The sequence below is a fragment of the Sceloporus undulatus genome, chromosome 8 (genome assembly GCF_019175285.1).
Source record: "Sceloporus undulatus isolate JIND9_A2432 ecotype Alabama chromosome 8, SceUnd_v1.1, whole genome shotgun sequence".
Taxonomy (NCBI): Eukaryota; Metazoa; Chordata; class Lepidosauria; order Squamata; family Phrynosomatidae; genus Sceloporus; species Sceloporus undulatus.
The window spans coordinates 22483773-22511380 of NC_056529.1; the positions used below are offsets into that span (position 1 = coordinate 22483773).

A 27608-nucleotide genomic window follows, 5' to 3' on the forward strand; every position below is an offset into this window, starting at 1 on the left:
GGCTAGAGGCAAAGTCAGAGCAGGTTGAAAGGGCCTCGGAGGTGTTTGGGCCTTGCTTTCTTGTGAACAGATAGTTTTGATGAGGACACTTGTAGATACTAGACCTCTCTTATCATCATATATATAAATAAAACAAAATTCTGCCTATTTCTCATCACACAGAATTCCATGGAAACTGCTCCCAGGGACATAAGTCCTGGAGGAGTAGTAGTAGTAGTAGAGGTTGGCAGCATGGCTGGCATCTAGCTGCTTTACCGAGTATAAAATAAGTTAGCATGGTGCAAATACTTAATGAAGCCTAAGAAATAGGCTTTTTTGCTGTTGTGACTAACTAGTATTGGCGCTGCTCTCCAAACCATGTTGGTTTTAGGAGTCTGGTCAGTCAGAGTCAGGCTGTGAACTTAGCAGTGATTCAAAAGGCTGAGGCAGTAGTACTGAAACCTTACTGTCAGGGTAATAGCCTTGGGTGGTCAGGGATGTTTTAGGAGTCCAGCTCAGAACATGCATTTGTTTGATAGCAATATAAATGGTTGTGTTTACTCTTTATTGTATTTAACTGCAGTCTCTTTTTATTCACTTTAGTCAACTTGCCCTGGTGGCGCAGCGGTTCAATGCCTGTACTGCAGCCATTCACTCGAAACCAGAAGGTTGCGAGTTCAAGACCAGCAAAAGGGCCCAAGCTCGACTCAGGCTTGCATCCTTCCGAGGAGGAAGCTAAAATGAGTACCCAGACTGTTGGGGGCAAATTAGCTTACTTGCTGTTCACCGCTATGATCTCTGGAATAGCGGTATATAAATAAAACTTATTATTATTATTATTATTGTTATTGTTATTGTTATTGTTATTATTTGTGTCTGGGCTTCTGCATCAGTAGCTGCTCTTGCGAACAGGTTAGCCGTTGCCTTTCTCTGTCTAGCCTGGATCCTTCATCAGTGCAAATGCCCTTCTCAAGCCTTACTCTGATTCTCTTTGGTACAGAATGCTCTTTGAACATGGATGACATCTTTGATGTTCAGCAGCAGTTTCTGAATGATGAGTAAAGCTTATTCTCAATACCTAGAGATAACCATTTGTTTATTTTTATTAGGCCTCTGTCAGTTATCATAGACTTGGAGCACTTGGCTGTTGTAACCCAGCAAATAAATGTAATCTTAGAACGTGTTTGCTCTTAGAAATAGTTTTGAATGAATGAAGACAGATATTGCCCAAATGCCCTAAGTAAATAAAAATGCTGGTTGGGTGCAGGTATTACTTATTGTAAGCCAGCCAGAGAACTTTCCTATGGGGCAGCATACAAATGCCATAAAGAAATAAAATGTAAGCCAAGCCCTTTTAAGAGAGCATTTAAGAGACCATTTAAAATGAAAATGACTTCTTAAAACTCTGCAGAATGATCCCTCCAGATAAGCCAGAATTTTGTCATCAAAGGGAACTCAAAGCAAATTAATGGACTGCCTCAAACTGGCTTCAGGAGGGCTTGGGGTACCTTTGACCCTCAGCGATCTGGGATTACAACTCCCACAATCCCTTACCATTGGTCCTGCCTTTTGAGGCTTTGGGGAGCCTAATTTGTCTGGAGAGCCAAGGTTTTCTCCCCTATTCTAGTTTGAAAGATTTGAAATCCTATTTTGAGGGTGTAGATTATTTAGAAAACGGATGGCTACTGGTCATTTTTATGGGTCACATTTAAATAAATGCGCACATTACCAGCTGTTAATGTTGGTGCCTTTTGGGGTTAGCTCAGTTTACCAATCCAATGTTATTTTTGTGGTCATACCAGAAGTAAAGTAGTCTGAATCATGAACAAATGAAATTGCCTTGACAGGTTATCTCAAATGGCTAAACCTAATTGTTCACTCTTTATTGTATTTAACCTGCAGTCTCTTTTTATTCACTTTAGTCATTTGTACCTAATGTACCTAATTGTACATTTGAACAACAGAGTTCTGTGACATGTTAAACGCTAAGACATTTAGTATGGCTTAAGTATTCCTGGACTGTGTAAGTATGTGCAAGTCACCTGTCAACTTACGGCAGCCCCATTAATTTCATAGGGTTTCCTTAAGCAAAGATTGCTTGGGTTTTTGCAGAGATTATTCTTCTCATCAGTCCTTTACCTTGTTCTAGTTTTCATAGTCATGAGTGTATTGCATGAGTCAAGTTGGGAAATACGGCAGTTGCTTCTGGCGGTGCTACTGTTGAAGCCCATCAGCTGCTGGTTGCCAGCATACTTCCAGGAAACGGTGTGCTTAGGGTAATAATAGGGGCCCAATTTGGTTCTGGGCCCTGGCCCATTTGGGAAGAAATTATGGGGTGCTTGCAATTAGGATGCTTGGTTAGATCTGACCTGTATGTGAAACATTTCATACTGTGCGGAAGCTAGATTTCTCTCTTAGGTTTTGGAGGATGTACAGAGTTAAGAGAAGGAAATGGTTAAGATTGGTTGGGCTCTATTTCCTCTCCCTTGCGGCTCCTAGGTGTTATTAATTCACTATTTGTTTTTTAAAAGTGTGAACTAGATGAAGAAGTTAGATGTAAGTGTTTCAAGAAATGGCCAAGAAACTTAAACGGCCATCATCCAAATAAATAAATAAATTGAAAGGGCTCTTTTGGACCTAGATGGAAGATGGCCTTCTGCCTGAAGTGCCCCTCAGCAGCTCATGTGAGCCAGCTAAGGCAAACTCCAGCCAGAGAGGATGGTTTTAGGAGCACCATAAAGAGTAGCTAGCCCTTGGTTCATGGAACCTTATGCCCTAACTAACCTGTTTGTTAGTCTTTAAGGTGTTGCAGAACTCTTGGGCTTCCAACAGTGCAATTCTTCAAAGCTTGCACTTTTAAAACAGTTAAAGCAACACTGGGTGAGAGAATAAACTTTGAGGCAGCATTTGTTGGGTGAGGGGAAAACATCAGTCTTGGCATCCCTTCCCATGGAGCACAGCCTTGGCTCTGGAGCTCATTGCTGCCCATCTCTTGTAAGTTCCTGGAGGGCACTGACAACTGTGCTATTCCACTTGGCCTTTTGGCTCTTAAAATTAAGGGTATCCCCTCTGGCTGTGGGTCGAGAGATGCCTTAAATGAATGCATATATAAATAACTGTTTACTTGGCTTAAAAATGTAAAAAGTTGTGAAATCCCCAACACAACTCTTGCTGGAAGGACAGTTGTGGGGTGCGAGTCCTGGCTTGTCTTGTTCTTGCATAAATGTGAAACTGCAACATTTTTCTCCTCGCCAGTGAGATGGGGAGATATTGCCCTTCAAAATCACAGAGTTTTTGTATTTGCAATAATGCATTTTAGATGGGTTGTCCACAACTTTTTCATCCATTAGCAGCCTGTTGGCTTAGGATGACCCTATTAATGTCATAGGGTTTCCTTAGGCAAGGAAGACTCAGAGGTGGTTTTGCCGGTTCCTTCCTCTGGTATATAGCCGACAGCATCCGTATGCCTTGGTAATCTCCCATTCACGTCCAAACCCTATAACTGCCTGAATCCAGCTGACACTATGGGGATGGTGAATTACGTTTTTTCAGATTGGGGCCTAAATTGAGTTGTTATTTCCAGCCGGAGGAGACATCCAGTCATTTTAAAGGCAGAACTAAGTATATCTGAGTAACTGTCTCAACAGGGAACCATTCTTGTCAAAGATGTCAGTGTGGCAAAGGGCTGGTATACCCTACACAGACCAAGGTACTTGTCATCTTTTTTCAATGAAAGCATATAAATTAGATGGATTTTAAAAAGCTTGCCTCAGTGTTAGTGCGTTTTAAACAAGGTGATCCAATTATTTGTCTAATTGAAAGGCAGCTGACAGGGAAGATGCCATTGTAGTTGCTGAGAACAACAGTAAGTGCTGTCCTGTTACTTCAAGGAGCCCAGGCTTGAACTGGCACTATCTTTCAGTGTTTTCATACAGCGGCCCTTTGGTGTCTGCTGGGGCTTGGTTCCTTGACCGCCCCTCCATGGCTACCTAAATCTGTGGATGCTCAGTTCCCATTGAATACAGTGGCACAGTGAAATGGTGCCCCTCATATAAAATGGCAAAATCAAGGCTTGGGGTTTTTTGGGGGGGGGATTTATATCTTTTGGGGATCTTTTCAAGCCATGAATGGTTGAATCCTTGCATGAAGAACCCATGGATATAAAAAGGAGCCCTGGTGGCGCAGTGGTTAAATGCCTGTTCTGCAGCCACTCACTCAAAACCACAAGAAGGTTGCAAGTTCAAGACCAGCAAAAGGGCCCAAGCTCGACTCAGGCTTGCATCCTTCCGAGGAGGAAGCTAAAATGAGTACCCAGACTGTTGGGGGCAAATTAGCTTACTTGCTGTTCACCGCTATGATCTTTGGAATAGCGGTATATAAATAAATAAAAAAATAAAAACATATGGATATGGAGGCCGACTATACCTGGAGCCCTCCTCACTCTCAAAAGTCCCCGTAAATACCTGGGTCATTCTTGTATCTCTTAAAAAAGAAATAGTAAAGTCAAGCATGCCCATGTTTTCCCGGCATCCCTAGTCATCCAAAGCCAGAGGCAAATCTTGGCATTGGAGGAAAGTGACATTGATGGACTTGCTAATGTGAGCGATGTTTACTACACAACGGGAGACCATAACCTGGCAAGTGCTTGAGTGATAGTGAGTGCTATTTATAGGCACCTATGCTGAGAAGCAGAGATTGCCAAGTCTGGCAAGGCTTTAGGCTTTCTGGGAATGTTGGCCTCTCTTTTGCTCGGTCCTCCGTCACGGAGAAGGGAAATCTGGTGTCCTGACTGTCATTACCGGAGAGCAAAGCAGAGTTGGACATAAAAGCTTTAGTAGCTGGGGAATCGGTGCCTTCCTTTGGAAGGGTGCTCTCCCGACTGCCTTGGTGCTTATGTTTTAGAGCTGAGCTTTGAAAAAATACTTCTCTTGCCTTGCTTTTAACCTTTGTCTCGGCAGACAGGACATTTCAGCCCTTTAGAGTCATGTTTTCTTTTAGAATCCCACAGAACTAGACCTACAAGTAGGCATTTTCCAATATTGTCAGTAGAAGAGTTGTAAACAATGCTGCTGTTAGCTGCTTGCTGTGTATGTTCCCCTCCTCAGACCAAATAATAGTATTTTGAAGACACATTTTTAAAACATCACCATTCTTTCTTTCAGCGGTGCTTCCTGGATTCCTCTCCCCCCAAATTCACAGTTGTTTGCCCAGATAAATGGGTAGTACGGCAAGGAGGTCAATGCATGCATGCCTGGGGGTTATAATAGGATGGTGGCGTAAAAGGGCTCACTGTTCCAGGGTGGTTAGTTTTTATGTATTTACTTAACATTTGTCTTTAGGTTCTCCCAGGATTGCGATGCAAGGCAGCTTCTGACATAAAACCAAGGTGCCAGAGTGATTTAGCCCCTTCTCCCCATTAGCAGCAAAGCCTCAGCCATCAGTCCAGGGCGCTTCTGATAACTCAACAGTTAACTAAACTCGGCTTCCTGGGAGGGCAGAGATGGCCAGCGCAGTTCCAAGCTGAATGGCTTCCTGGTTAGACTACTGCAGAGCCCTGTCTCTGGGGCTGAGTCACAAAAGGGTTCAGAAGTCACAGCTGTGACAAATGGCAGCAGCTAGGTTGCTCACACAGCGCTGCTTCTGAACTCAATTCAAGCTGTTGGTATTGACCTACAAAGCCCTAAATGGCATCAGGCCAGGCTATCTGATAAAGCGCCTTCTTCCATAAGAGTCTGCCCAGAATTTGAGATCTTCAGCAAAGGGCTGTAGCATTTCCTCCAAGCCTGAGAAGCTGGAGAGGGGCTTCTCTGTAGGGGCACTTCTTCCCAGGGCTGCTAAAAATGGACAAGGAGAAAGGCTTGAATTAGAATATTTGGGAATGGTTCATTACTTTTCTGCAGTCTCATTGGGGGAAGACGTTGTTGTTGTTGTTATTAGAACAAAAACAACTTTTGTTTATATCTCACCTACTCCGGCTAGGATATCAGTTTTAGGTTTCATAAAGTAAGCAGAGTTTGCATGTTGTTGGAGCATAACTATATTTGCATATAAAGGAAGCACTGTATAGGAATAGAGGAATGTATCCATCAGGGGCGGAAAGTTAGAACTGTAACTATTGCCTAGTTTAGTTTAGTGTAGTTGTTTAGTTTAGTTGGTTCATTTGTAAGGTGTGGTTGTGTTGATGTACAAATCTTTAGAAGCCAACCAGAATGAACTCTCTTCTGGGGGAAGTCTAGCTCCTTCCCTGCCTCTTGCTCTTCTGGCTGCTAGCCAGGTCTCCTCTTCTCGGGTGACGTTTGCTTCTTAAAACCTGGGTGGTTTTTCTCATCAATCTAGTTGTGTGTATATTTTTAAAAACTGTTTTGTAAATTAGTTGTAGTTTGTTTTTAAAGCGTTTATTTTTAACTTGTTTCTCATTGTTATGCGTCGACTCCAGGCTGAGAGGCGATAAAACAAATACCTCAATTAATAAACAACTGTATGATATACAGAAGTGTCAGAATGACTTAAGGGCTAGAAATGTGTAGAAAGAGAAATGGGAAGCTTCAGATCTTTTTAGCATCTTGTTTCATCTTAAAAGCCACCCGCGGAGGCACTTGTCCCCCTTCCTCAAAGCGGCTTTCTTGCTGCGCATGCCTTTTCACATGCCTGCTAGGCATTTAGCTGGAACAGCGTTGCCGGCTCCAGTGTTAGCGTTTTGTTTTATTTGTTGTGAAAACCATTCTTAGTGAAGCGTTCAGGTGCCTTGAAAAGGTAGAATGCACAATAGTACGTTCATAGTAAACCATAGTTTCTTGCTCCAGCAAAGAAAAGTGAAGTGTTAAAATGAGTTTCTGCACTAGAGCTTGAAGTCATTGGCTTGAAGATAAATAGGTTTAATGTTCCCTTGCGTTAGTCCAGTGAGCATCCATGCAGCAAAGGCTAGACTCCGTTGGCTTTTAGGCAGCTCTCTTGGTCTCCGTTAATACAGACGAATTGGCTTTCTCTGGTACTCCCTCATGACATAATTGTATTCAGACCGTGTGCCTTGTTTATGCTGAAATATATAGCTTATTTTTAGGGCATATAGCCCATCACAGCAAGTAAACTTACAATGGAAGCACATTATAAGAAATTAGAGAAGGTAGGGATAGGAGATGGTTGTGTGGGTCAAATGTATTTCTTGACCCTGAATTTCAGATTCTGTTTCCAACTTAGAAGAGCTTTACATTTCAGAAGAAGGACAATAATGGGAAAGGATAGTTGGGGTACTTACTTGGAAGTGGAAGTATAAAGGGAGAACTCTGGGCCTTGTTTCAAAGAGAGGTGTGTGGCAATAAAGATTTTGGCAGTCTTGGACATATCAGGAAGGAACTATCCTAAGCGTTGTGGTGACAAAAGATGATTGTACGTTTGATACGACAATTTATCAGTTTAAAAATGCAGCCCACTGAATCAGATGTAGTCCATAAAGGTTTGTGCCAAATGAAGTTTATTTTTTTAAGCGCTCTATTAATTTTTCATGGTTTTACTGCCACAGATTAATAGCTCCCTGTCTGGAAACTGATTAAATTCATATTTGGTGATACTAGCTCAATATGAAGCTTTGGTCCTATTTTTATCAGCTGTGCATATGACAGACATTGTACCTTTTTAATGTAGCTACCTGGATATAAGTGTTTAATTTATCAAGCAATGCTATAGCAATATGTCTTTAACCTTGCCAGATATTCTTGGCCCTTATGATTTTGAGAAAGCTAATGTGCAGCAGGCATGCCATGGACGGTTTTCCAGTGGAGTTGCCAACCCAGACCCAAGTTTACAGGAATGCTGCGTTACACATCACAGGAACGGTTGAAAGGGTGAATGTTCCAAAACAGTTGTTTTCAGCATTTGTTAATAAAGATTGGCCACTGATAACATTTTGCTAATTGAGAATGAAATACTTAAAACACCGAAACCATTTTAAGTAGTGGCTATTCACATACCATGCACTAGTAAACTCCCCGCACCGAATGAAGTGCTTTTCCTTTTTAATCTTTAATTTAATTAGGTTCTTGGCCTGCTAAGGGTCCATAAATGTTGTAAACCTTATAATACAACCTTCTGTAACGGCAGAACGTTGGGACATTGCTTTGGCTCCTGAGTAAGGCCAAGCTAAGCCGCTGAAATGGTACCATCGTGTCCTTTTCAGGCAATACTTTGCTTCCAGCAGTTGCCTGACCACCATATTACTTCTTTGCGTTTGTGACTCAGTTGTACTGAATTGTAAGATGTGCGTAAAACCCTAACCTTGCTCTTATTTTCTAAGCATGCGTTTGTCTAGTGGTTTGGCTACATCCTCTTGAACCTGGTTTCTGCAAAATGTGACTTTGAATAATAAATAGAAAGATTCTTGTTCAAATTAAAGTTGCCACTCATCTTTCTCACTAGGGAATTATTTTAGTGCTTGGATCCAGCTTTCATGGTGGCTTGGTTCTAAATTGAGGCATTTTTAATCACAAAAATTAATTAAAGCCCCCTGGTTTTCCACTCCATCCGATGCATCTGAGGAAGTAGACTTAAGTCTAGGAAAGCTCCTGCTGCCAACCTCTTTCTTTCAGTGAGATCTCTCTATACACAAAAATAAGGTTTATGTTAAATTATTTGTGATCTCTACGCTGTCGCAGACATAGACGGATGGGAGAATTTTGTGCCTGATAGGAGCAGTTTTTGGAATATTCTAACATCTTGGCCAGGGGGCAAAAACTCACCTCTCCTTCCCCATAAGTAGTGATGGCACATCACTCAAGGGGAAGGGAGAGCAACTTCCCACTCAGTAGTACTGCTGGACAGAGTTCAAAAGCTATGTAACTAGTTTCATTGCTCTTTGTCACAAGTGTGGCTTTATTCCACTGCTTCCCTTTCATCTTGTCAAGCCTGAAGAGAATGTCTGACTTGTGGTGGAGAATACTTACAGTATTTAGTAGTTAGGTAGAAGGTAGCAAGAACTGAACGGACTGTTCGTTCCAAATTTAAATTTGAGCCAGAGAAGAATCCAGGCCTTTGCGAAGCTCGCCTCTCTGCTGAAGTTCAGTAGCATTTCTTGTCAGGGCTGGAGGTGAGGCCTCTTGTGCAAATCCTTCCCTCGTGTACCTTAACTAGGATTGGTGTCTGTTCATGGAGACTCAAGGCCTAGATGAATATAGACTCACCAAGGAATAAAAATGGGCTGCTATGATTATAGTTATCTATCTTGACAGGTTTTTAATGTTCAAGTTGCACAACTTGAATAGAAGTGGCCTGAACCCTCTTCCTGGCGGTGGAGACACCAAAAGGAATAAAGGTTGTGTAAGCAACTGCTTATTTCAGTGGGATGCTTAGGTAACCTGACCCAGAAAAGCTATGAGAAGTCTTGCAAGCCTTTTCCAAGGAGGAGTATTTTGCTTTTTACTATATCCCATTTTACAGAGTCCTAGTACTCAAAATGGCATCCCTGTCACAGCTTTTCTTCCGTTAGTCTTGCACCATGTATACCATTAAGTTCTGAGTAGTCACCGGACTCTAAAATGTTTTTGTGCCTTGATTTCTGTTGCTGAGGTATATGCCAACACTACTTGTCTTCTTTTGGTTCTGATTTCACCCATCAGAAATTGTAATTTTATAGCAACAGCAAATACATTTCTATACTGCTTATCAGTGCACTGAAGCACTCCTGAAGCAGTTTACAAAGTCTGTAGTAAGCTAATTGCCCCCAACAACCTGGGGACTCATTTTATCAAGCTAGGGAAGCATGCCAGGCTGAGTTGACCCTGAGCCCCTGCCTGGTCTCGAACTCACAATCTTGTGGCTGTGAGCGAGTGGCTGCAGGACTGGCATTTAACCACTGCACCACAGGAATTTGTTGACATTTCCATGAGTGGTTCCTCAGTTATGGAACTGCCTTGTGTTTGAGATCTGGTTGTCTCCTGAATTCTTGCCAGTTAAAAAAACATATCCATTTGTAGAAGCTTGTGCAGAATAAGGAAGTGCTTGACTTGTCTTTTATTGTTACTTGTGTACATGGCTTTTATTGTACTTAAGTGGACATTTGTACCCTGTGGTTTTAGACATCTGCAACTGGAGATTTAGGTGTGCGTTTATGTGGCCTGTTAACTTTCCTGAGCAATTCTGAGGAGGGGCTGGAATAAATGAAACCGATAGCAATCACGGTAATAAAAATGAAAAGGAGGGAGGCAGGAATGAGGAGGGGAAAAATGTGACAGCGCATTTAAGACTAATAGGTTTTTCTCTTTTCATCAGCTTTCATGGATATAAACGCACTTCTTTTTTTCTCCTTAGAATCTGTCTATGACCTTCTCCCCAAGGAGCTGCAGTTGCCCCCTTCCAGAGAACTCTCGGCCGCGTCCATGAGTCAAACAAGTGGCGGCGAGGCAGGCTCACCCCCGCCGGGTGTAGTTGCTGCTGGTAAGTACTTCTCTTCCATCAAACAAGCTCTTAAACACACATGGATGTTACTGTCATCATGAGCAGTGCTGGGAAAGTTTTACTCTTGAAATAACTAAACAGGGGTGGGCAAAAGGCATACTGGACTGTTCATCCTTTGCCCTAATGGCAGTGCTCTGGTCCTCAGATGTATTCTTTTGGAATATATAGTAACTTAGCACATTCCAGTTTGCAATGGAAATTAAATGTTAAATGTGTCAGAAAACACAGATTTACTTTGCAGTGATGTTCTGGCCTTGTGGTTTCTCTTCTACTGCGTGAAAACAAATTCTTACCTCACGCCTACGCACCAGGTTTTGGTTAAAGCATGTTACTTGTTGTTTGAAGCCCCAATTACTTGGAAAGTGTAAATGTGACAATTGATGCCAGCTAAACTGAGGTATGTTTAGTAGCCCCCCCCCCCCGCCGCCCATAACTTTTAAACTTATTAAATAAAGAGGTTTCGTCAGTACTATTTAGTACATATAGATTTTAAAAGTAAGCATTCCTTTGGCATTTTTTTCTTTCACTTTGTTTAAAACGAAAAATGTGAACCGTGTATTTACTGGGAGCAAGCTTAATTTGGGCAAGCTCTTATGAGCACTGGCTTTACATCTAGAACATCTCCACCTTGAGCTCCACCCAGACAATATAGTTTCATTGATTCCCTTCATGGGCCAAAAATTCTTCATAGAGACCGTATTGAGCTTATTATCTTTGTAACAGAACATCACTTATGTACAAAGACAAATGCTTCTACGTAATACTACTGTCAAAATGTAATGAGCTAAGGAATTTAAGTGATGCCTGATGCTTTGCTAGTGTCTTCTTCAGTATGGTTCAACATTGAAGACAAGCCCTTGGTTTGAAAGTACAGGGCTTAAGCCTAGGATAGGAACTTTACAGCACTGCTCAATGCTGATGTATTTGATGATTTTTTCTAATGAAATCTGTGGATTTATTTGTGTATTAGTGAAGATTGGATAAAACAGTAACAAATTATTCTGTGCAATTTGTACTTCAAAGTTAATTGAGTCAAAAGTAAATAACCATTGCAAATCTTTTGAAAACTGCTAACAACTCAAGTCCACAGATTTTACCGTAGAATTTATGTATTTTAAAATCATTTTCAAGCGTTTGCAGGACTTGACAAGGAGAACTAGGTGTCTGTTACTTTTGGGCTTCAGGTGTCTGACAGTCAATCCATTTCCTTACAAAAACTGAAGAAAACATAGTTCATATTAAAGGAAAAAAGAGAAAACTAGTTTTGTGAGCATCAATAGCTTGCATTATATTGCTTGAATACATAAGATTTTTTAATCTTCTCAAAATAATCCATCTTCAGAATAATATACTTCTTTTTCAATTTTAATAAAGTTTAAATGCCCTACCTCTAAAGAATTAAATCAGATCGCCACAGTCTACATTTCATTACATTGTTTCTGAAGTGGTAATATACATTTAATATCTTTAATATTGTTTTAAATGTTCTTAGCTGCCTTGGGTTCCATTATCAGGAGAAATGCAGGATATAAATAAATGAGATGACGATGACGACGACGACAATGATGATGATGATGATGATGATGATGATGACTATTCATAATCACAAAGACACAAAGAGAATCCATGCCCCAGACATGGGATGAGCTGATATCCCAGTTGAAATTTGGAGCCAGGGCATCCATGTGACTCTCCTTTCCTTCAAGCAAATGGAACAGAGAGTTGTCCTGAGAAGTAGCTGCGTTTCAGAGGAACAAGTTCTAGAATGTCATCATGTCATGTCATGTGCTCTGTCACCTTTCTCCTGGCGAGACTCTTCCCAGGCATAGTTCCCATTTCCAAGTGAAGGTCTCTTGCCATTTCCCAACACACTTTTCTTCTATTGGAGGAAGGGTTTGCCCACCAGCCCAGAATTTAGATGGGAGAAGTAGCTCTGGTTGTTCTTCAGCCAGTTTTAAGAGAATCTTCAAAGACAAACTAGAGGGGAACACAAGCCAGCTTCCACTTTAAAGGCATAAACTGGCTCCTTCTCTGTGCAGCGCTGTTGTTCCTGGCCTTGCCTTCTGCAGAGGGCTATAGAGAATGGCTGTGGACACTCTTCCTGCTGTTGAGAAACCAGGGAGCTATAGCAACAGGAACAGGGAGGGCGCTTGGGGGATCGTATCCAGGAGCCACTCTTCTCACCTCCTAGACTTCTGCTAGGCAGACAGGGAGAAAGTCCAGTCAGCCATATTGTCAGGCCTCTGGGAGGGGAAGGTGACCTTTGGCGAAGCAGAGCCCATTCCTTTATATCCTAAAACCAACCCTCTTCATTGTTTTTATACATATCTTATATTCTCTTTTGTTTATCCTGATGCAATAGGTGTTTTAAAACCATAGATGATTGGTTGACCTTTTTAAAAATCTGAGTGCAGTTCTTTCATGAAGAACTAAAGTGGTGTCCTATATTTTGGCTTCATGCGAAGCCTCCCCTCTTCTCTCCCCCAGTCAAGCTCTCTGACGCAGTTGCCTCTACTGGTGCCAGTGACTAGATTAAGAAGCCAGGGCTGGTGAAAAAATAGTTTCCTTATTTAAGGCTTAACTTCATTTGTTCCCTGCTTCTCTAGCCACAGGCTGACACAGTATCTGGCTGCAAATCAGATTGCCCCAGGTTTTCCTTTCAATGCTTTGATGTGAGGTTCTGAGACACATAAATGGGTTACATAAAGATTTGCTGCAGTTAACTTCAGGTTTCTGGAGGAACAGGATTGGCTGATCTCAGGTATGAGGGCCTGCAGGAACAGACTGCTAGTTCTGCTTTGACTGTTTGTTTTACCATTTGCAAAACTGTCTAAACCACTTTAAAACTGAGTCTCGGTAAATGGTCTTAGAAAGAGCACATCTGATTATTTTGAGACAGAAATGGGTGTTTCATATTCATGAGTCCGAACACTGAAGTCATTCCTTCATCAATCCAACCAACTAGCAATGCTGAATTGTCAGATTGTCCTCTGTTTCTTTGAGAATCTTCTCGCTGTGTAGCTAATGTGGAAGGAAGCGCCCCTCTCTCGAAGCCAGATTGGCCCTGATAGAACCAGCACCACCTTTGTGTCTGAGAGAACCCAAACCAAGGTGTAAGTGCTTTGTAACCTGATGCTTCTATGCTTCTATGATTCTAATTCTCAGCAATGGGAATTCCTCTTGGTTGTGTTTAGGATGCTGGTAAGAGCCGGGGCGGGGGGTAGCAGCAAGAAAGTGCGGTACCAAGGGGTCTGAGGATGGCCGGAGACAAGCTGTGGGGTCTGATACCGCCAGCCTTTCCCACCAAGCAGAAGGTAATGATGGGAGAACTCCCTGGCCTGGCCCTTCTGCCAGGCACACAATTGGCATTGGTAGACTGGTTCCTGAGAGGTGATAGTGGCTTGTCCCAGCGTTGTGGTATGGTTAAGGAGGTGCCAATGTGGGGGTGACAGATCTGGTCAGCTGGCTAGTGTCAAGTCTAGCTTTCCCAATGTGGGGCCTGGTGTCCCCCCTGCTGGGTGCTCAGCCTCAGAGTCTGTCCAGACCATGGAGAATGACACCATGTTGTTATCAGAATGGCTCTGACATTTGCCCCAGCTCTTTCTGACTGTCCTTGAGGTCTTTACAAAGCAACTTATGTAACTATATATGATACGGGTGTATCAGATCAAATTGTTCCTTTGGATCCAGGCTGAAATCTTGCATAGAGTCATAGACCCACTGAGAGGCATTGAGAATTGTGCAGCCCTCCAGTTATTGTTGGATGGCAGCTCCCAGCTTCCTTCACCATTGCCTGTGCTAGCTACTGTTGCTGGGAGTCATAATTCAACAGCATCAAGAAGGCGAGGCAGTTTCCACTCCATTACTCATACTTACTCCTGTGGCCTCCGTGGTTTTACTACAAGCGTGACTTAAATTCAAATCCAATACAATTTACTTTTCATTCTTGGCATAGATTCTGAGTTGATAGTGAAACTGATTTTCCCCCCTAATCAGTTGGCATGTCTTCATAAAATATTCTGACCAAAAATGACAGCCTCTGTCATATGGGGCATATGTCCCCTTTAGCACAGAGGAAATGTGGGTATTGTTACTTCATGGCCATTTAAAGCAGAAGTGGGTGGACATAGACCTGCTCTAGATGGTCTTTGTAAATCCTGGAATGTATTCCTTTCCTTTGGGTACAACCTGTGTGATGCCAGAGTACCTCCTTGAGCATCCAGAGTTAGAAGGTGATTCTGGTAAAGTTTCCAGTTTTATTTAGTTGCTTTAAAAATGTCATTCCCTAAGTCCTGTAGCAAACACAGTTGTTGTGTAGCAGCTGTTGCTTTCAGCATATTTATTCCTTGTTGGTTTTTGCTTCCACTAGCAGTAGTTGCAGTGCTTTCTTAAGGCAAGCATTCCATGCCCCTTACTAACTTCAGAAAATGGCAGCTCTAGTGGCTCTATGTCTATTGTAAAATACACAAAACAGAGCAGAATGGTTTGGAGTGCCTGGGCCTGATAGGTCAGACATTTCCCATTTGTGAGAGTATTACATCTGACCAGCCAAGACACTGTAACTGTATTCATCTGCTTTGGGTCTTGGGGTTGCAAGTGGGAGAAAGGCAAAGGTCTTGAGTTCAGGCTTGCTGGTTGGTTGTTCTGATGTGTCAGGCCTTCTGGTCTGAACTGGTGAACATGAAACACTCAGCAAAAGTTCCAGGTAAGAAATAACCACTTGTGCATCTGCGAACATGAGTATCATGATAGATTTTCTGTCTGTCAGTGCAGACTGAGTCCTGTCTTTATTCTGTCAATTGTTTTGGCATGAGAACATAAGGGAGATTTTTAAATGGTTTGGGGGTTAATGTAAGTAACCAAGCTACTTTGAATTTGCCTTGAACCTTTTAAAGTAAGTTGGATTGCTTTATGATATTTGCTGGGATGCTAGTTGTTTTCTCTATTAATACACTTAACTTGCATTCTAGCTCCGCCATTCAGAGACAGGCATCGTGTGGTGGGTTGTGTGACAGTGTCTGTCAGTAGTGAAGACAAATAGTACCAGAGACACTTAACCCATCCAATCTCACCCAGGGTGTAGGTCGGTCTTGTTTTCAGACTTCTTCATAAGTCTCTTTCCTTTCTTTGTTTTTGTTTCATTTATAAATAGTGAATTGACTGAAGTTAAACTCTGATAATAAAGTTCTTGACTTGACATCAATAAGTGAAGCTGAAGAAAAGTAGAAAGCTCAAAATTGAGATGGAAGGTGTCGGAAGCAGGTTTGCAGCCACTTTGTATGTCCTGGTCCACCTTTATCTGCCTTTGACAAGCCAAGGGTTCATTTCCTTCTGACTCTGCTCCTGAACTGTGCCTCTGTGTTCACTAGTCCTTCATAAATTAACCCATAGAAAGACTTGGGCAGCCCTGGGAGCAGAGGCTGCCAAGAGCAAAACACGCAAGGTTCAGGAATGACCGACCCTTCTGGGGGATACGCTTCTGGGGACTGGACCTATCAGAGATCCCAGGCATTCACCCCTGTGTTCTTGAATGCACATCCTTTGCATTCTCTTTCCTGGACAGCAAGGAGCAAGTGGGCTAGGCTCTGCCATTGGCTGCTTGCTCACAGTTGTGCTTTGCACAAAGAGGGCTAGAAATGGAGAAAAGGTTGACTTTCAATCTCTAATGCTTTCCACTGAGTGGAAAGGGTAAGCTGCCACTCCATTGCTTTATGTTTTCTAGACAGATGTTCTGCTCCACTTTGAAAAGCCCTGTGGCCCTGAAGGGGTCCACTGAGAGACTGACAGAAGTCTCTTAGAGAAAAGAAATGGCTTCATTTAAGCTCAGCCTAAAAATAACAAATTCCTACATGGCTAGCTAGCACTGGGCTGATGGACAAAGACAGTAGAAGAGCTTAAGATCTTACAGTCTCCCACCGTTCTAGAAGGTTAATACGGAGCCGGTAACTCATAACCCTTTTGACAAGCCACTTGCTCAGCTCTGATTCAGAGGACAGGCTTTTAAAACCTCTGCCTCACTGCCATAAAAACGAAGTGTTAAAAGCTGCTGCTAGTGCATGCATGAGCAGGGAGATAAACTGGGGCTGTAGCACAGATGAGGGGCTGGTCCTGGGCTGTTGCCTTTCCTAACACAAAGCTGAAGGAGAATAACCCTCTGGGCAGTGCCAGCCAAGCATGCTGTGTGTTCTTGGGAATACTGATGACAATGGGAGCTCAAAGGGCTTTAAATTTCCAGTGTGATTTCTCCTTCAAGTCTTGGATGAGCTGAATTTTAGCAAATGACTTCCACTGATGCTGTGTATTGCGGGTCTTGTCACCATGCCCCCAAAGGCTGTCATAAAACAAAGCTGGCCTGCGATTGTAATTCTCACACGGCTTTAAGATGTAACTGATTCTTGCTAGTCTGTATTACTTGTATTTCACACAATACAGTAAAAAAAATACCCAACCCTCCCCCAGGACTGAGTTTGTGCTTATTGGGCTGTGTCTCATGAGTTCGAGAGAATAATTTCTGTCCTGGAAGTAAAAGAGGAATGTATCAAGAGGGAGCTCTTTAGGTTAAAGTTGCTGAGTGAGATGTGCCTCAGTAACCTTTTGGGGACCACCTTCCTAGATTAAGCCCATTTTCTCTTGTTTGGACATGGCTGGTACTTTTGGGGAAGGACAAATAGTACGCTGGCTGTCCTGACTCTGATGAAGTACTTTTCTTCCTAAGTTACTTCAAGACTGCTTCAGTGCTGCAGAGTATGACCACTGAACAATTTTCCACTCCATTTTAAACTCTGAGGCTCGCATGGCTTCACATCGTGTTTACATTTATTTAAAAAACCAGTAACGCACCGAACAATTGCTGGATCTTATTCGCCTTCAAAAGTAGGAAGTCTGCCTCCAGACTTCCAAGTACAGCAATAGGAGGTCAGCCCCAGGTTACTTACACTTAATCTCTCTGTCTGGTCACAGAATTGGTTCTTCTTAACAGGTGTGACTAAATTTGCTTACGTTTTTTAAGCTTTGGAAACCGTCAGTTATGACTTGGCACAAGTCAAATGAAATAAACCAAGCAATTGTTTAACTAGCCCTGGTCTTCCTTAGTTGCAGCACGTACGAGTAAAGCATAGGGTTGGCAAGTGAAAAGCAGGGAACTGATGGTCCCTAGGAGAGCGCAATCCTATTTCTTTCCAATTGCCCTTAAAGCAATTCCAATTAGGACAGGTTACCATTTGTGACATGTGCTCCTGGCTATTTTGCTTTGTGCTAATGTTTTAAAATGTAGGAACTATTGGCTTTCATTTCACACAGATTTCCCCTGTAAGGTATTAAACTTGCTTGGCATAATGCCCCAGCTTGGGCTGGTATGAAAATGCTAATGTCTTCCATGTTGGCTAAGCACACTGATGCTTTGGTTCCAGACCTGGCCTCTTTAACCAACATTATCCATTGAACAAAACATGCCAGCCTTGGTGGCTGAGCCCTCTTGCCCTTTGGGGCAGCCCTCCTGCTTGCCTGTCCCCTTGTGTGGCCATCTTTGCCATGAGCAGAAAACCAAAGATGGCCATCTTCTGCATGGCTTCCTTTGGGCAGAGTGCGCTGTCCGTGGCGATGCAAGATGGCAGCCTCCTTCCTGCATGCATTGCTTTCCACAGTGCATACCGAACATGGAGTGTATTTCAAAGTGGGTGACTGTTTAAAATCTGAATGGAAGCTAGTACTGTTTTTCACAGAAGGCAGATTAAACAAACATCCAGTAGCAACTTGTTCTCACTCAGAGTGGCTGCAAATCAGCAACTATAGTTACTGAAATAAAGTTTTACTTCTTTCTCAGGAAAGCACTGCATTTAATGCATGATATAAAGGATTTGAAAAAATGTTTTTTGTTTTTAAGTTAAAATGCAATTTTGAGTGACTGAATCTTCTGATTTCAGACACTGTGTTTGCCAAGAAACAAGCTAGAAAATGGAACTGGTATCAGTCAGTGGCTCCCGATTATTCTGAAGACTGGAGTGGGCAATGGGGTGGGAGGCTCCACAGCAATGGCGCTTGATAACTTTTCTTCTGAGACCTCCTGAGCCATTTCTTAATGCAATCCTAACATAGCAGTATTTTGTAGATTAAGATAAGCATATAGTATCTGTTAATTCAGACAGAACAAAATACCACAGTGATCTGAAATGATTAGAATTACCTTATTAGACAGAACTAATTCTGTTTCATTTCAGTGCATCATGCCTTCACTTTCATATTGTTAACTTAAGTGATACCCTCTTTTTTACTCTCTTCAATAGGTGTTACTGTCAATGGAGCTACTAGTTAGCTGAGTATTCTGGAATGGTTGCTGTATCAATTTAAGCTGCAGCTAAGAGGTTCAGCCCTGGTTAGTACTTGGATGAGAGACCGCCAAAGGATACCAGATGCTGTAGGCTGTATTTCAGAGGAAAGAGGGTAGCAAAACCACTTCTGCGTATTCCTTGCCTAAGAAAACCCTATGAAATTCATGGGGGTCGCCATAAGTGGGCAGCCAACTGGGAGGCATATACATATGCAAAGAGAGCCTTTCACTTAATTCAGCAGACTTCCTTTGACTCTGAGAGCCTTCTTTGGAGGCTTACTGAGCTGTTAATAATCTTATATGGAAGAACACTTCCTGGCTGTTCTTTCAGGAAGTCCTACTGACTCTTATAGTCTCAAAGAGATCTCTAAATATTAGTTGATCTGCTGTGCTTTCTGGCAGAATTATTTAGCTGCCATCCTTCAGCTTGTTTATTCTCTTGACATACAGGGCTCTGCCTCTCTTGCCAACCTCTCTGGGGTCTCAAACGCTTCCCTTTTGGAGATCTTTAGCTAACCCATTTTTAGGGCCCCTTCTTGCCTTTCAGTTCCCAACATGCTAGGATTTCAAATCTTAGCTGAATTATTTTTGAAAAGCCATAAGCAGTGATTGATACCAGATCCATTTTGTTGTGGTTAAGTTATTTTTATATTTCATTTCTCATTTTGTAATGGATTTCTGGAATAATCAGCAGCTCTCTTCTCATTTATTTTCTCATATTTTTATTCCAGGATTTGCCTCTGAAGCAGGGAGTGTCTGCATTAAAAATGACCTGTAGTTCTCTGCTTCATAGGTTAGAAACTTATTTTAATACTTTGTGGCTAAGCACAGTCCCATTTTTGGAGAGGAAAAAAAATTGCTCAACGATTGGCATTGAAATGTGGCCTAAAAGCGATATATCTTGCATTGGGATTTCTATCATTTTGTAGAAAATGGCTTAAATTGATAAACCAGCTGAGGCAATAAAAGCGCCCTTGTTTGCTTGCAGCCTTTGTATGACTTAATGGACATTTTTTTAAAAATCTGATTGCCACACGCACAAAAATGAAGCTCCCATTTGGACACTGTTTCTGAATATCACTGTGTTGCTTAAGCCTTTGTCGCTTGAAGTGTTTACATTTGAAAAAGCAAGCCAAATTCTAAAACATTCATTTGGGGGAAAGGAATTAGTCCACCAATCACGTTATTTCAAAGGGACTGCTATAGCCAGCACAGTTGGGATCATGTACCCTGTATTTACTTCTGAATTGTACACCGCAGATGCTTCTTCAGCTCCCTCCTCTTCCTCCATGGGCGGTGCTTGCAGCTCCTTTACCACCTCTTCCAGCCCCACCATTTACTCTACCTCAGTTACTGACAGCAAAGCTATGCAAGTGGAGAGCTGCTCCTCAGCCATGGGGGTAAGTAACCGAGGGGTAAGTGACAAGCAGTTAACCAATAACACAGTCCAGCAGCAGCAACAGCAGCAGCAGCAACTGTCCACACCGAAGAGGGACACAGTCCTGTACATCTCGCCGCCACCAGAGGATCTGCTGGACAACAGCCAGATGTCCTGCCAGGACGAGGGGTGCGGATTGGAGTCCGAGCAGAGCTGCAGTATGTGGGTGGAGGATTCCCCCTCCAACTTCAGTAACATGAGCACCAGTTCCTACAATGATAACACTGAGGTGCCGCGTAAATCACGTAAAAGAAATCCAAAGCAAAGGCCGGGGATCAAACGGCGGGATTGTGAAGAGTCAACCATGGATATCTTTGATGCTGACAGTGCCAAAGCGCCTCATTATGTCCTTTCTCAGCTCAGCACGGACAACAAAAGCAACCTGAAAGCAGGAAATGGGTTGGTATCTGCCTTTACGTTCTATCAACATATATTTTTAAAAACCACTAAAAACATTATCTTGACTTTTTCATAAGAGTTCAGCTCAGGTTCTCACTCAGAAGTAAAGGAGAGCTGATATGTGGAACTAAGTTCAGTGGTTTCTTACGCTAACACAAGGTGTACATTTGTGGCATTAGAACTGTTTTCTAGGATGGTTATCTGGCATTGAATTAACCAGTCCTGGAACAGCTGTCTGTCATTTTCCTTTGGAACCTAGTTAGCGCATAGGAAGCTTGTCGATAAAACTTAATGCTAAAAGCATAAACCTTGAAGCTAAGATCGGCTCTTCCATGTCTTCCTCAACAGTACAGGAGCTAAGTCTACACTTCGCCTACTTCTGTTTCACCCTCTCCATCAATTAAAGACAGCTGATTTTGATCTTTATATTAACACTTACTAAAATGTTAAGAGATGCTGATCTAAGTATGTGTTCCATGTCACTTCAGTCCTGTATTTGATTTTTCAGAAATAAATCTCTAATCCTGTTTTGCTGTGTGCTTCTCGGTTGGGTGTGTGTATGTGTGTGTGGGTGTGTGCCCGCACACAAGTTGTATGAAGTCATGCCTGGGTGGTGGTTTTTCATCTTTTCCACTTCATGCCCCTCACTTAATTGCATCTCAGTTTAGAGATAAAGGCTTAGATCCAAAGAACAGGAGGGGAAACCCTTTTACTTATGTGGATGTATGCCTGTTGCAGGTTCCTCCCTCTGCTGCAGACCCCATGGCCCTTAAAGACAGGCATCAGTGCATCATGGGTTCCCCATCAGGTTGCACATGGGTCTGTCTGCGCATGCACAGTGCATCTAAAGATGCCTGAAAAATCAGTCACATCCCCCAACCAGATACAAAATACTTTCTGCTCATACAGGGAAATCTTTGGATCTAAGTATTATCCAGTGGGATTAGAATATTGTTTATTCTCGTGGCCCCTAATCAAATAGTGGGCTTATTTTACATTCTCTTTGTATTTGTGATAATATTTTTCATATCCATATTTTTGAGTTAGTAAATATATGAGAGGAAAAGCTCATCTAAAGGAATAGTAACTTTAGCTTATGTTATTTTGTTATGCCAGTTCCATACTTAAAATATCACTTTGCAAAGAAAGAAACTCTCCAGAGTAGTTGTTTTAAGATGCTGAGAGAAGCCTTTTGGGATTCAATTGGGGAGCCTTTCCCATGCAACATGACCTGTACTCTGGTGTTAACTTCTGTTCCACGCAGCTGGTAAAAGCGCCTAGAGACTAAGAGGACAAAATAAGAGTGAAAAATGTTTGTGTATGCCCTGTAGGTTCCAAAATGGGCACAATAGGACACAAGAATTAGACAGTGTTTACAGGCTATGCAGTGGTGTTCATCTGGCATTGGGGTGAGAATCATGCAGCCCTCTGGATGTGGTTGGACTGCAGTTCCTAGCAGCCCTTTCCAGCAAAGCCAATTTTAAGGACTGATGGGAATTGAAGTCCAGCAGCAACATCCAGAGCACCACACAATTCCCATCCCTAATTTTGAAAGTAAGTTCAGTTCCTGAAGTCCAAATGGCATGGTTGCATGCATATTTACTCAGTAGCCAGTCCTACTAAGTTCAGTGAGATGAATTTCCAGGTAAGTTGGTGCAAGACTGAAGCCTAACATTCTGCATAGACTCTCTTCTGCCAGATCTAAGAGACTCTGATGTGTATAAATAAATGACTCCAGTATTAGCTAGCAAAGGGGCTGCTTGAATTCAGTGATGGGATTCTTTTGCTTTTTTTTAGCAGCAAGTCTTTCTACCCCATCACAAGGATGCTGAGGTTATGCTGTAATGTGGGTACTGCAATAACCACGCAAAGGCCGGCATCCTGTCAGTGATATGTGGAAGCGTAAGTCCACCATACACCAACATATGGCCTTTTTTGGTCATTGCAGAGGCTGGTATTCTCCTCTTGCCCCTGAAATGACCAAAGCCTCCCCAAGCTCACTCTTTTGCTGTGATAGCCCTTCCCTCCACAGCCAATCTGTAGCTAGTGGAGGGCTAGGTGGATCAGAGAAACATCTGGCAATGTCCTCCTCACTAGAAGGAGACTGATTAAATCCTCCACCAAGACTTCCAGAGGGCCACAGTGGGTCTCAGGCAATCATGTTGTTGGGTACACAGCCAGGCACTTCTCCAATCTCCCCTCCTCTCCACCAGCTTCTGCAGGGGCTATGCTTTGCAATATAGGCTCTCTGCCAAAACCTAATCAAAGCCTGGTCAGAGGAATATTTTTCTTCTTTTAATGTGATCAAAAAGAAAAGGTAGTTAGGCACACACAGTGAAGCTTCTTTAAATGCTGTTCACTTTAGTAAGAGAAGTACATAGAGGATGATAATCCCCCTTTGAAATGAATATGAAGCCCTAAGTGCTGCTGGATTGAGCCCTATGTATGTATGTACGTATGTATATGTGTGTGTGTGTATTGGAAACAGAAGTACAGTGGACAGTTGTTATCTGCTGGGGTTTGGTTCCAAGATCCCCATGGATAACAAAATTTGTATATGCTCAAGTCCTATTAAATATAATGACATAGCAAAATGGTGTCCCTTATAAAGAATAATGGAAAATCAAGGTTTGATATTTGAAATTTATACTTTTTTTGACTATTTTCAAACGGTGGATGCTTGAATCCGTGTATAAAAAAATCCATGTATAAGAAGGGCTGACTGTAATTTCCAGCATCCATATGATCTGGGTCATGGCACACATGTCAGTGGTACAAATAGTTTTGTCACAGTCATCATTGTTATTAAAGAGACATTATGTTTGGATAAAGTGTTTACCCAAGCATATGTTTAGATAAATGAATTCTAAAGTGAATTCATTATGTTATTGTGGCCTTATTATACATCATCAAAATCTGTTCTTCCTTTAGTGTACCCAGAGGGTTTAACACCCCATGTGGAAAATGTGCATTCTCCTCAGTTCTATGTGTTTGTTTACATTATTAGCATCTAGATGAGGTTCTGCAAATATGTGATAACCACTGTTTGTTAAAAATGGTCACATTTAGTGAGGAAATGCATGGCAAACAGTTTCAAGATGGCTAATATCTCATGCCAGCTTACTGGATTTATGCAGGTATTGTCACCTATACATCAGTGTAACCTTTTTCTTGCACATTGGTGTAAAACAAGATTAAAGGTTTAAGGCTATCTGCTGTTTAATTACAGCATGGTTTAATGCTTGTTATGGTGAAAGCGCAAGAAATCTCACATCACCCCTCTTCTTGTCTTCCAGCCTACAGGCTTGGTCTGTAACATAGAGATTGTCCAAGTCTCTTTTTTGATTTTATTCCCACCCCCAGCCAGGCCTTGCTAATTTTGGAAGGAAAGCATCTGGTAACATGTTCACTTATTCTGCTTTAACACCCCAGGACATCGGAAGCCCCCAAAACAACAAGTGGGAAGAAGAGCCCCATGTTATGTGGCCAGTACCCTAGCAAAAACGAGGGCAAGGAGCTGAAGATAGTGGTGCAGCCGGAGACCCAGCACAGAGCTCGCTATCTGACGGAAGGCAGCCGGGGCTCAGTGAAAGACAGGACGCAGCAAGGATTCCCCACTGTCAAGGTATGGCAACCTTGCCCCTGCCCTCCGCCCAGCCCCCTTGAGTCTCAGGCAGCAGGGCAAAAGGGCTGGTCCCCAGGGGCCTTTGTGGGCTTCTGTGCTGTGGCAGAATGGTTGCTCAGTACTGTGTGGTGTTGCTTTGCACCAAATTTGTCATCCAAACTGAATTAGAACTTGTGTGTACATTTCCATATTCCACAAGGATGTGGCTATTTTGTTGTTTGGAGAGAACTGCATGTTTCTTGGCTTAGTACAGGGATACCTTTCTTGCTGAGGGAAGGAGGAGGGTGTGTAAACACAGTGCAGTAGCTGCTCCTGGCTCTTAAGCTTCAGATGAATGCACAGAGCACTGTCTGTGAGATGCTTAATCCAAATGCAGGCAGACGGTGATGTGCCCATGTATACTTGTGCTTCAGGAAAGTATGAGGAAGCCCTCAGAGGCTGCAACTGGGAAGCCCAGAGCCCACAAGGCCACCTTAAATCTGAATTGTAAGCAGCATTGTGGATTTTTAGCTCTGGGATGTCAGCTTGTAACTCTGTACTGCACCTAGGAAATGACACATGTTTCAAGTCCAGTAGGACTGTGTGCAATGAGTCATGACTTGTGTGCCCTACCTGGTTTCAAAGCATTGCAGATGTTGTACACAAAGCAGAACTCAAGATAGCATGAATAACCTGGGGAGAGTTGGTTAAAAGCAAACTTTTAAATAATGAGACTGTGCTGCATTCTCCCCCCCCCCTTTTTTTTTTTTTTAATTTCCTTTTCACTTTTCTTTTCTTTTCACATATTGGTATGGAGATTAAATTGCTTAGATGTGTATGCATTTCCGAAACAGTATATTAGAATTTTTGATTGTTCAGAACTTTTTGTGATAGGGTGCTTCTGTGTGAAGGTTTCATGTTTAAAAAGTACCTTCATCTTCACCGTTAACTTTTGAAGAAAAGTTGTGTTTTCTCTGAGGATGGGCACAATAAGGCTAATATTAATGAATTTCCCTTTGAGAATGTGTTAAAGATTTTATGGTGTGTATAAGCGAGGAAAGCCATTCCTATTTAGAATAGGAAATTCAACTGTTTTAAGACATTTTGTGCATCAGGTTTTAATACTTACTGCACATCTAATATTCAGAAATGCCCTTAGCATTGTAATGTTTGAAAGATTGTGGCATTGCCTGTTGCTTTCTATTAATCCTTGCCTGCTTTCCTTGTGGTTCTAGTTGGAAGGTCACAATGAGCCTGTGACACTGCAAGTGTTTGTGGGGAATGACTCTGGTCGAGTGAAGCCACATGGATTCTACCAGGCCTGCAGGGTTACAGGACGAAACACCACTCCCTGCAAAGAAGTGGACATAGAGGGCACCACTGTCATCGAGGTGGGCTTGGATCCGAGTAACAACATGACCCTGGCGTAAGTGGCTGCATATATCGTTTACGGATTGGTTACAGATACATAGGTGGAAAATCCAGCTGGTGCTGTCTTCTCAGCTCAGACATTTTGAAATTAGTATATCTGGGGAGGGCTTAAGACATAAAGTTTTCCTGCCGACTGGCTATTAGTCTCAAGTTGTGCAGGGCAAGTTTATTTCACACTCTTAAGAATGGGAGCTGCCTCTGTTCAGTTGTGTTAGTGGTTGATGCATGTGTTCTTTTTCCATGCATGTATTATTCTTTGCTACTGACCTGAATGTTAACAGCCCCAACCTTGCATGGGACTCAGTGCATATATAAGGGACCTTCATGTCCAAATAAACCATGGGAATTCCTGTTAGGATGCAGGATACAGAGGTTAGAATATCTGTGGTTGGATATCACACCAGACTAAGTTGTTTAGCAAAAAGTGAATGAGCTTTGTCTCTCCCAAGGGTCTTCCCTTTCGTCTACCCTCTCTTCCACCCAAGCAGCCACAAGAGAGTTCAGAAGCTTTATCTTTGGGTCAACCACTCCTAGCCATGTTTTTCAGGTCCGGAACTTTAACTTTTACTAGGGAGGCTTTTACACAGCCTGCTAACCTGAACTCATGTTGTGCACCTACCTTGAGAATTCTCTTCACATATTATTTAGTTACATTTCCTCGATCAGCAGAAGTGGCATGATGGAGGCTTTTCTGTGGAACAGTTTTTCCTCTCCCTGTTTTGGGTGAGGGGCTTCTCTTCTGCTGGTTCTAAAACATGGTAAGTGGAGGGAAAATGCCTTCCCAGTTAACACAACAGACACTTCAGAAGCTGCCAGTGAACTGGCTCGGCACTTATCAGCAGTGGCAAGGCCAGACACAGGCATCAGCTATGCTCTTGCCAAAAGGCTCTTTAAGTGGGCCGCTATCTGAAACTAGCAAAGTATCCTATGACGAGGGACTCTCTCAGTCTGGCTCTGAGATGGTCACTCTCCTGAAGTGACAAACAATCCAGCCTTTCAGCAAACACAAAGCTCTCGTAAACAGGGGTCACCATGCCAAGCTTTATGCATGCGTGATTGCAAGATGTGGAACAGCTTGTGACTCAGTCAGTCTCATCGGCTGGAATTGTAACTCTTTGATTTGGATTTGGATTCTTATAATTAAAATGGAACAACCTTGTAATTTAAAAACTGCTCTGGTTTAAGGAGAGAACATGTTATAATATTGGACTAAGTCCTGTGTTCAGCTTTTCCCTCAGCTGCTAGGTCGTTTTAAAATCAGCAGCTGTATGAAAAGTCACTATTAATAAATTGCTTTTTCCTGCTTTACATTGTGGATGGACCCAGGATTTAGAGAATAAGGAAACACCTTATGATATATTCCTGTTTATTTTGATATTGCTGCTGCATCCCATCCATCCAAGACTAGTTACCATTTCCCCCTGAATTCTTTCCTCATTTCAGCTTCAAAGGCTAGCTTTGGATTGTTGCAGATATATAAGAAACAGGAAGAACAGCCACTTTCTCACTCCCTCTGTAGCATATGAATTAAAAGCCTTGCAGTTCTCTTCCTTCTCTCTTAAATACCAAGATGTACTGTTAATCCATACAGTGAAACCTTGCACATCTTTCTGGGTGGGAGGTAAGCGATAGGAGGAGCCAGAAAATATCTCAGTCTCAAAGATAATAATTTGAATTGAAAAACCTGTTTTGGCACAGAAAATGCCCTCTTTGTTGAGGAGGTGGCTTTTGACCATCTGCGTTACAAATGCCTCTTGTTTGTTTTAAGTAGGAAAGAGATGTAAAATGGTCTTGGAATAGTGACTGGCTGATCAAACAGGAACACTTAGCCAGCCACTCAGCATAAAGAGATCTAATGGTGTCCCATATTTTACCCTTCCCTGCTTTGGCTCAATAGCACTGTCGTTTGAGTGCTTACTAGATGAGATGATTAGGGGTATATTGGGTGGGTTATTTCTTTCCATCGTTCTGCATAATGTCCTTTG

At 42.4% G+C, this 27608-nt stretch overlaps 1 protein-coding gene across 14 annotated transcripts in view; it reads left to right on the forward strand.

The window, feature by feature from the left end:
- Positions 1–27608, forward strand: part of NFAT5 (nuclear factor of activated T cells 5) — a 48088-nt gene that overhangs the window by 3823 nt on the left and 16657 nt on the right. For 4 of the 14 annotated variants that reach the window (XM_042480787.1, XM_042480786.1, XM_042480791.1 and 1 more), the window contains exons 2-5: positions 10279–10404; positions 20012–20588; positions 24021–24213; positions 25428–25618. In XM_042480787.1, coding sequence (XP_042336721.1) covers positions 10279–10404; positions 20012–20588; positions 24021–24213; positions 25428–25618 — 1087 coding nt within the window. The other 10 variants (XM_042480794.1, XM_042480798.1, XM_042480793.1 and 7 more) reach the window with 10 other exon arrangements.